We start from the raw sequence: 10428 nt of genomic DNA on the forward strand, positions 1-10428 counted from the left end.
CGAACCCCACCCCCTTCCCGACCCCACCCCCGGCGGAAGGAAACGCAGCCACGAAAGGCGGGGGAGAGGAGAGAAAGAATGTAACCAATCAGCAAAGGGCGTCTGTTACCCTGACAACGGGTGCCGCTTGGATCCCGGCATGCCGCGGTCTCCCAAAATGGCCGTTCTGAGCCGAGCGGGAGGAATAGAAAGAGAAAGGCTCAAGTGAGAGATCCCTAGTATTGCCTGGGAAGAGGGGAGGGGAAATCCTGGGCGTCGAGGATGTGGGAGGAAGCGGGGAGCTCCGTGACCTTGCTCTGCCTCACTGCCAGCAGTGGGGTGCCCCTCTACTGCAGGAGCCGGGGCGGCTCTGCCAAGCAACAGGTGAGGAGGGCGGCTGTGTGACTTCGTGCTTCCTCCCTGCCCGAAATCCGCTGCATTTCCTGTCTGTTCAGCCGAGGGAGCCCCGACGACGTGCAGCCGGATCCTATGCGTGCTCCCTATAATGGCACTGCACATTTAGCCTGCAGAAATCCCTTGGGGGAAATCCTCTGTTGTTGGAGAGCTGCTGTCAGTCCAAGTGAGCTAGATGAACACGGACTAGAACTGTCGCAGTATATGGGCAACCCCAGGTGTTTGTCAGGAGCATCCATAACTCAGTATTAGAATACATGCTTTGCAGAAAATCCCCAGGTACAATCCATCATCCATGGCATCTACAGCTAACAGAATCTCAGGTAGCAGGGCTGGGAAGAGCTTACATCCGTGAGAGAGCTGCTTTCAGCCAGAGAATACAACCCTAAATGAATCGAGAATCAGTTCTAGTAAAGGGCAGTGTCACATGTTTACTCAGCAATAAGTCCCACTTTGTTTAATGGAGCTTACTTTCAAATAAGTATGAATAGAATTGCACTCTTGGGGAGGCTTATATAGCATGAAAAATTGTGTTCCAATTGCAGCAGCCACACAACTGCTTTGGAGATTGCTCATAGTGTTAGTTTATATCACAGGTTTGTGAAAAATATGAATGTAAAACATTTTGTACATTAGAAGTGTTATAAGTTATATATGAAAATTGTGAGAGCCATGGATCAGTGCTGGCAGAGTACATGCTTGGTATGCAGATACCCCAGATTCAGTCCCTAGCATCTCCAAGTAGGGCTGGGGAAAATCCCCATCTGAAACCCTAGATAACTTTGAGAACCACTGCCAGCCAGAGTAGACAGTACTAGGCTGGATGAACCATTGGTGTAATTGTCTCTCTCTCTCTCTCTCTCTCTCTCTCTCTCTCTCTCTCAGCTGCCTTTCTCTGTGATTGGCTCCTTGAATGGGGTTCACATGTTTGGCTCCAACCTGGATGTCCTGCTGACAGCTACCTGTACGGAGAACACTCATGTGATGTGGAAAGTGTTTCATGACAGGTAAGCAGAAAATCAGGCCAATTTGTTCCCCAAGAACTGCTATGTTTCTAGCAATTGATCATTATGTATGCTCTTCAACTGTACCTAACACATACAAGACCTATTTTTCATACTCAAGAGGTTTTAAACTTGTGGAATAAAACAAAAACAAACAAACAAAAAAACACCCCAAAGAAACAAACCTGTAAGGCAAATGCATCTTGCCCTGTCTTCCATCAAAGAATGCTGGAACCTCAATATAGCAGGAGGAGGTTGAGGAGAGAAATGCTACCATTTACTGAATATGTTATAGCATGTGATGTACAACATGTTTCCTAAGCCTTGTACAGCTCTCTGCACCATAAGGTAGTTTATCAAAACTGTGGAAGCTTGTTAGAACCCTGAGACCTTTCATTCATTTTTGCTTCCATGGTTTAAAAGATCTGTTCTAAAATATAATGGCAGAAATGCTAAAGGATAGTAAATGAGGAAGCAAGTAAAAGGAAGTCCCATTTCTTTGAGGTTTTCAACCTTCATGATTTCCTAAATCATCAAAGGTAGTCCCCCCTCTGCCCAGAGCTTACTCAGATTTTTCACATCTTGATTCAGGTAACAACCCAAAGCAAGTTGCTAGCCATCATGGTGGTAGACAGCTCATTGAAAATGTTCAGGTAGTATCTGTTGAAAGTTCCAGCATTCCAGGATGCAGAACTCTGGTGGCCTTAATGGATCTAGTCTCTCTCTTATCCTTCCCTCTCCACTTTTTGTTTGGTGTTTCTAGTATCACCCTCATTGTCCTGTCTTCTGATGAAAATGCTACTGACTTTAGCCTTGGGCGGCTCCTTGATAATATTTTCAACGCCATGGTAAGCAGTCAGAGGTGATGGGAAGAATGCCATTTCAGCCCAAACCTGTAAAAGGAGGTTAGGAGACGAACCCAATCTATGGGGAGGGCAGGTGGGGCGGTGGTAACTAAGTAACTGAATTTATATGCATTAGTTGCCCTATTACACACCATAACTGTCATTTTGTACTTCCGGTTAGGATGGTGAAAGAGAAGATTTCTTTCTGACTCTTCCAATACATGTTAATGGATGGGATCGGGGTTCTAGTCTGCACTGTGATTGTGAGCAGTTCTAGAAAAATTAATATGGAAGAAAATGATGTGATCTTTTGCATGGAGTACCAGAGAGCACTAGCGTTTTGGCTTCTAACACACAAGTACAGCTTGGCTGGATCAGTCCTAAGGCCTATCTAGCTCAGCACCCGGTATCATACAGTGGCCCACCAGATGCCTTGGAAAGCCACACAACTAGAAGATGAAGGCATGCCCCCTCTCCTCCTCCTGCTCTTCTGCATCTGGTATTTGAAGGTATCTTGCCTCCGGACATGGAAGCAGCCTATAGCCATCAAGAATTTAATAGTCCTCCATTAATTTGTCTAAGCTCCTCTTAAAGCCATCCAAGCTGATGGCCATCACCACATCCCGTGGCAGAGAATTTCATAGATTATGTGCTGTGTGAAAAGTACTTCCTTCTGTTGGTCCTAAATTTCCTGACATTCAGTCCTTTTTCCATATGCTGTAATCCACTAGGCTGCATGTGTACACACACACACACACATTCATGTTGGGGCTAGAAATGCACTCAGCTTTTGAGATAAGTAGCTGCTGCATTCCACTACATCAAACTAGGGAGTATCCCCTTTCTTAGAGGAAGCACAAAAGAGTGGCATCTGTAAGCCACTGTGTGAAACAGGATGCTGGACTAGATGGGCTTTGGGCCTGATCCAGCAGGGCTGTTCTTATGAGTCTCTTCTTGTGTTAGAAGGGGGTTATGTGTTTTACTACAGGTGCTGGTGTTGGGCCTGGAAGAACTGATCAATGCGCGCAATATTGAACGTCTCAAAAAGGACCTAAAGGTAATATGCAACACAAAGACTGCTAAGAGAATTGGAGTGTGGGAAAGGAAGTGAGCATACGTCATACTGGTGGTATTAGCAGACAGGAATGTTGACTGGAACCAAGGGTCACAGCCATGTTTCTTGGGAAATAGTCTCCTCCACTCTCTCCCATTGCAGTGTCTTTAGTCAACTGAGAGATTCTCTTGTTGCTGTCCTCTTTGTATCAAGTCTGAAAGGGCTGAGAGGATTTCACCTCTGCTTTGCAGTCCCCTTTCTCCAGAGGGTCCACTAAAGCTTGAATCAGAATACTTTCTGGAGATGTGAAAGACTTCACTAGTTAGATAACTGTTATTTAGTGGTGTGAACAGTGAATTATTTGAAACATGTTTTCATTTTTTGAAACAATTTTTGAAACATTGAAACAGGAGCCAGTGTGGTGTAGTGGCTAGAGTGCTGGACTAGGACTGGGGAGACCCAAGTTCAAATCCCCATTCAGTCATGATACTAGCTGGCTGACTCTGGGCCAGTCACTTCTCTCTCAGCCTAACCTACTTCACAGGGTTGTTGTGAGGAGAAGCCTAAGTATGTAGTACACCGCTCTGGGCTCCTTGGAGGAAGAGTGGGATATAAAATATTATAATAATAATGTTTGTTTTAAATTCACATCTCAATTTTATCTCTCAGTTGTTTTTTCTTGCCTATTTTAAGTGTTTAAGGGTAGATTTTTTTAAAAAAAAATCTCTAGTAGTTTAAATATGAAATGTATCCCTCTAGGCATGTTACAAGCTGATTGACAGTTTCCTAGAGCCAGGAAAATGCAGTGCGGACCTGACTCAGTGTGTGGAATGTGCTGTGATGCCCTCCAGGGCGATCCTGCAGGTAAGGATGACCTCTCCCACAGCAGGTCATATGACAAATCTCAATTCTTAATATGGGGAGTGGGGTACGTGGGCAAAGCTGGACGGAAAACACACACACACAAACCCTCCCCGTGACAAGGTGGGAAAGGAAGGAAGAACACTGGCTAGATTTTCTGTATCTGCAGAAACCCTAGGTGGTGTTTCTACTGGGCACATGCTTCTTTCATTCTCCACAGTAAAGAGGGAAGGCAGGGTGAGTGAGAGATGGGAGAGTTGGAGACAGGGAGATATGGAGACAATTGGCGGGACAAGAGGGTGGGAAAGGGAGAGATGGAAAGGGTGCTTTCCTTTGTTTACTTCCCTGCAATCCCTTGTGTGTCTTAAATATTTAAAATGCTTGTAGTGTCTACAAAGATTCTATAACGTTCTACACATGTAGTGGTAGAGTGTTGGACTAGGACTGGGGAGAGACCAAAGTTCAAATTCTTATTCAGCCATAACACTCGATGAGAAGATTCTCACAATCCATCAAAAGTGGGCTAAGGGGACAAACCTCTCTGATGCCTCCTCCTCCTTCTTTCCTCTGATGCAGGAGTGCTTGGAAGCCTTTGCCTCTGCAGCAGAGTCACGGTTTGGCAGCCTGCTTGTGGGAGGCCGGGTGCTGTGTGCAACGGAGCAGTGGTGGCAGCTTGCAGCCCAGGAGGCCATGCTGCTAGTGTGGCTGGTGCGCTCACTGCCCCCCCACACCTCTCGCGATCTGCCCGTTTACCTTCCTCATGGCAGTCCCACAGTAAGCAAGCTGGTGGATTTGGGGGGTGGGGGGGGAGGGCTCAGTTGATGAATCTTGCTGGAGCTGAAGGCATCTCGGATTGGGTTATCCTTCCCACGTGCTCCCAGGCAGGACTAATTAAAAAGTGTTACAAGTCTTAAGAGCCCGGGACGAAGAACCACCCTGTCTAATTCTTTTAGTCCTGCTGTGCTCCTAGGCAGATCGACATAGGCTAACTCCTTTAATCTTTACTGCTGAGCTTTGTATCCTGTTTCTATTCTCTAATTATCTCTAGTCAATCTTCTCTCCTACTGCCTCATTTTTCTCGCTGCTGCTCTTAAGACAAACAAAACAACCACTTTCTGAACCTTCTCCCTCCCTCTTCCCACATATGCCTACTCCAATAGGTGCCCCACCGCTTCCTGACCTTCCAGCTTGTGCCTGACTTGGAGGTGGTTCTGCTGTGTGGGCCTAATCCCTCGTTACAGTGCCTGACTGATGAGGTGAGGGTGCCTGGACCTCCAGGCTCTGGAGGAGAGAGTTCTGTCATTTTAGTTTCAGTGCATTAACACTAACCACCCCACACAAATACAGGGTGTCCCATCCATTAGTTCGATAGATGCTGCCTCCATTACCCCATGGTTGTTCCCATGGTTTGCACTGGGGACTCAAAGGAGAGAAGCACAAAATTATTCCTTGCTTGGGGTAAATGGCAGGAGATAGCCTTGTTTGTCAGTCTTTCCAGGAAATGGATTGGTCATCACGAGCACACGCTCTCTCCCTCTTGATAGCTAGTGCAGCAGTTTTGGCAACCACTGCTGGATCTCCTGAAGGCCAGTGCCAGAGCCGCTCTTCAGTGCCTCCCTCCAGGCATCTCTCTTGCCCCTGGGATCCTGGGGTGAGTCTCATAACGGTTTTAGTATGGGAACGGGATAGAGAAGGGCTCTGTTACACCTGAATCCCTATAGGGCTTGGGTTCATGACTGTTTCACTATTTCTCCCCCTTCTCTACAAATGCGTACTGCGAGTCTGGGCACTATTCTTCTCTTCCCCCTTCTTCTCTCTTACAGGCTGTTGCTGATCAACCAAGATCAAAGGAAAAGCCTCTTCACAGTGCAGCCTCCTGGCACTTCAACTGAGGGTACGGCTCAAGTATATTTCCCTGGGACAGGGCAGAGAACACAACCCTTCCCTTCCCAGGGGAGCATGTGCAGTGCTGTACTAGAAACCCTACCCATTCAGTGACTTTTGTCAATCTGAAATATTTCTAACCTACCCTGAGCAGTTTGTGAGAGGGTGGTCAGAATGATGGCCCAGTTCTAGCCTCTGCCTGCAAGCCTCCCTCTTCCCTTTCTTCCCCTTGCAGGATCAGAGATGCCTCTGAAGGATCGGCTTTGTGCCCTCCGCTCTTTCTATGCCTTAGTGATCTCCTTGTACTTCCCCTGTGAGAAGCCTGAAGGGAGCACAGGTGAGTGGCAGGGGCTCCTGCTGCTCTCCCCTTTTTGCCATCCCTGCGTTTGTACAGTGCGTTTAAGTCACACTCCTAAGAGTCTTGGAAAATACTTGCACATTAAACTTTTTACAAAACTCAGTGTCCAACTTTTCACTTTATTTGAAACTTCTTGGTGACTGAGACAGGGGATAAATAGGAGGGTCTCTTCCACGTTTTTGCCAGTCTGAGGACTAAATACATGTCTTTTCTCGTAAACAAAGTGGAGCATTTGGCAGTCTTGTTTGGCACTGCACCACAGCACCCATCCTGTGCTTGAGGACAAGCTCACACAAAGCTCTTCCTAAACCTCTTTTCTCTCCCCTAGTCCCTCTACAGGAGGAGTTCCAGGCTGGTTTCTCCCACTGCCCTCGGCACTGCTATGTGGTCTGTACTACGCACAAGGCATATGCAATCCATAGGAGGCAGCACCAGCTTTTCCTGGTCCTGAAGCCAGATGTGCCCACCTTTGCTCTGCGCTCACTGGCAACCCGCACGCTGCAGGCCCTCACAGCTGATGATTCTGCCTTTTGAAGGGGACAGCTCACTACTGGATTCCAGAACCACACTTGGACTGGAGATACAGGGCCCCTGGACCCTCCATACAAGCTGGGTTTACACTGCAGTGAAGTGGAAGAAGTTTCAAGGACGTGGGGATATTTCAAAAGCAGGAGGAATGATAAAGACTGGGAGAGATCGTGCACATGACCCAAACTGGCGGCAGGCTCACGAGTGGAATTGCTCCTGTGGTTCTGCCGTTCACCTTGGTGCCACGGCAGAGCAGGAAGCCAAGAGAGTGGTGCAGAGGAGGAGCCTCCCTCAGCCGGGCTCTCTTGCTGCCCAGCTGTGTGTGTGTGTGTGTGTGTGTGTGTGTGTGTGTGTGTGTGTGGACTGCCTGCAGCCCATGCACGCACACATGACCCCAAACCTGAGTTAAAGCTTGCGGTAAGTTCCTGGGCATGGGACTGAGAGAGTGGCTTGATCCCGGCGCTTCACATGGGCAGCCAAGTCCAGGCTGGGATGCCCAAGCCTGGGCTTGGCTGCTCTTGTGAATCGCCTCTGAGTCATTGCTCTAAGCCGGAGCCTACTGGTCTAACTGTGGTCATCGTTACCACTTCCGGCCTCATCTTCCACTTAAAAAAAAAAAAAAATTTACAAGAGCTGTGCATCTTCTGTTCTTATCTAGCTGGAAGACACACAGAGGCAGGTCTCACGATCAGTGAGACCCACTCTGAAAGGGTTTGCTGGGAGAGCGGGCTAAGCCTGCTCTCCCCACAGACGATCAGCAAGCCCTGCCTGGGCGGCTGGATCAGCCACCCACACAGCTGCCGGCTCCGTTATGGAGCCGGTGGGGGCTTGGCACGTGGCCCCCGGAAGTTCCAGCATGCCCTGCGCAAACACACAGAACATGCTGGAGAGCCCCCCCGAGCCAGGATGCTGCTTTTTAGCCTCCCTGTCAGGAGTCTCCTTGTGAGTTGCCGCAGTAGCAGTTAACCCCAATTAGTGGAGCGCTCGCTCTGCTAACCTGGGATAAGGGGAGGGCTTCTCAAGCGGGTTAGCCACTTATAAACCACCGGGCTTGCCTGCGAGCCCGGTAGTTTACACGAGCAGCAAAAATTGGGCTAGCCCAATTTTTGCTGGTGGTGAGAATAGCCTCATTGTCTGGATACTACAACCATAAAGCAATTCATGTGATTGTAGCTACATCTGGAAATAGTTGCGATGATTTTGAACGAAAACTCTGCTGGAGCTGAGAATTTAGGCTTTTTAGGTACACAACTCAGCCCAGCAACCATCTCCCTTTGGTTGGAAGATTCATATTATATGGGAGGCCCGATAGAGTTTGAAACACACATCCACACTTTTTACTGCCATCCACTTGCAGTGGATATGCATTTGCTACTGGAAGTTAACTCCATTGCTTCTGTACATTGCACATAGTTTACCTATTCCTTGTTTAGACTAGCGTCTCCTGCACTGAGAAGCACTTGAACACTAAAGTGCTGTTTTACTTTTATAATGTGATTATAATAAACTGCTGTTTTACTTTAATATGATTTTTAGTGTTAATTTTAAGTGCATTTTATGCAGAAAAGGTTAAAAATGAATTAAAATAAGTAATGAAGTAACATGGTTAAGTGTTGCCAAGTTGCAGAAGTATATTTACTGCCCTTTTAACACTGATTCCTCAGGAATTATTAGAACTAGTAGCCCTATGCCCAGATGTGGAAACAAGTCCTATTGACACACAGTGTGATCCATACTGATTACAGAAGTATCAATATGCATACTTCTGAGTAAATAAGTCCCACTGTGTTAAAGAGGGATAATTGTATATGGGATTATAGTCTTAGTTCTAAATAACCATGCATAGGATCAGGAACTATGCTGGAAATTGGGGCATGAGGGGGGAAAAATGAGCTGGGGTTTTGTATGAAGAACCCCTGGATATTATCAAAGTCATTCTGAAACTCTAAGTAAAGCTAGGTCTTCCCTCACATTGCTTCCATGTCATAGAATATCCTGGCTGGTTAGATAAAGGATGGGGAGGTCTTTGCATGGAAGAAAGGTTACCCTGAGCACTTACTGAGCCGAATCCTAGACATCTTTTTTTGGTCACAGTTCCATTATGGGTGGCCTGAGACAATTAGCATGGATGTGGCACTGAGCTTGCACAGAAACTGACCAGTTGCAATTTGCATTATTTGTAACCATGATGCTGGCAGAGAATGAAACTGTTCCAGGAACAGAATGATCCAATTTATTGTATTTGCCACCTATGTGGCAGATATAATTACTGGTTTTCAGCTACAACCTGTATTTTCCAGTTCATACTTGATGAATGAGCCGTTGGCACTTACCTGAATGGTCATTCTCCTCAGAAGTATGGATGGCATCCGAGATCATGGGTTGTCACGACCTCCTGCTCCGAGACAGGGCCAATCAGAGAGCTTTTCCTCCTGTAGCAGGAGGGAGGGGCAATCCCCTCAGGCTTCAGTCTATAGCTAGCTCTCCGATGCTCCGGCTAGAGAAAAAACCAGTCGCAGAGAAAGAACCAAGCAGAATGGAACAACAAGTAAAGTAGAACTTTAGAAGAAAACGAGCTGTGAATTCTTATTGCGGAAAAACCCCACCCATGGGATGAGACGTACAACGCGGCAGAATAGAGCCTCCCCACACCTATATAGGGAACAGAAAGGTGGATAAGTTGGAAACAAACAGAAGCAGAAACACGAACGGTCGGGTGGGTCGGATGCCATCCATACTTCTGAGGAGAATGACCATTCAGGTAAGTGCCAACGGCTCATTCTCCCTCAGAAGAGGATGGCATCCGAGATCATCATGGGACATGCCATAGCCGCTATCCTAGCTGGGTGGGAGACCGTGAGAATGCTCCTATGGCGGGACCACCTGTTGCAGAACACGTCTGCCAAAAGAAGCGTCTGCAGAAGCCCAGTCGTGTATTTTATAGAATTTAACAAACGTGGACAGGGAGGCCCACGTTGCAGCTCTGCAGATATCGATCAAAGGCGCCCTCGTGGAGAGGGCTGCAGAAGCCGCGGCGCTGCGCGTGGAGTGGGCAGTTATACCCTCCGGAGGCACCGCCTTAGCCGCTGTATAGGCCAAGCGAATGCACTCGCAGATCCAGCGTGACAAAGTAGGAGAAGAGACCTTCCTTCCCAGAGAGCAGTCCCTGAATGATACAAACAGGGAATCAGAGACCCTAAAGCCCTTAGTGCGCCGCAAATAGATTCTTAATGCCCTGCGGACATCTAGGGTGTGCCACTCCTTCTCCCTGGGATTGGCAGGGTGGGGGCAGAATGAAGGCAGCATGAGCTCCTGGGATCGGTGAAAAAGAGAATTAACCTTGGGCAGGTAAGTGGGGTCTGTACGCAGAACAACGTAATCGGAGTAAACGAGACACAACTCCTTCCTGGCCGACAAAGCGCCCAGGTCTGAGACCCGCCGGGCTGATGTAATGGCTACCAAAAATAGGACTTTAAAGGTAAGAATACGCAGCGGCACAGT

At 47.7% G+C, this 10428-nt stretch overlaps 1 protein-coding gene across 4 annotated transcripts; it reads left to right on the forward strand.

Annotated features, from left to right (window-relative positions):
- The first annotated feature begins 39 nt into the window (after nucleotides 1–39).
- On the forward strand, nucleotides 40–8451 carry FUZ (fuzzy planar cell polarity protein). Of its 4 annotated transcripts, none has more exons than XM_053263055.1 (11): nucleotides 40–204; nucleotides 1279–1400; nucleotides 2161–2245; nucleotides 3231–3299; nucleotides 4056–4160; nucleotides 4734–4931; nucleotides 5318–5413; nucleotides 5702–5808; nucleotides 5981–6051; nucleotides 6277–6378; nucleotides 6728–8451. In XM_053263055.1, the coding sequence occupies exons 2-11, from the start codon at nucleotides 1318–1320 to the stop codon at nucleotides 6931–6933; spliced, it is 1122 nt and encodes a 373-aa protein (XP_053119030.1). In that variant the 5' UTR covers nucleotides 40–204; nucleotides 1279–1317; the 3' UTR covers nucleotides 6934–8451. The 4 variants fall into 4 exon arrangements, with proteins under 4 accessions (XP_053119030.1, XP_053119032.1, XP_053119029.1 ...); XM_053263054.1 differs by having other exon boundaries at nucleotides 44–363; XM_053263056.1 differs by lacking the exon at nucleotides 40–204 and adding an exon at nucleotides 479–672.
- The last annotated feature ends 1977 nt before the right edge of the window (nucleotides 8452–10428 follow it).

This window comes from Hemicordylus capensis, chromosome 6 (genome assembly GCF_027244095.1).
Source record: "Hemicordylus capensis ecotype Gifberg chromosome 6, rHemCap1.1.pri, whole genome shotgun sequence".
Lineage (NCBI taxonomy): Eukaryota > Metazoa > Chordata > Lepidosauria > Squamata > Cordylidae > Hemicordylus > Hemicordylus capensis.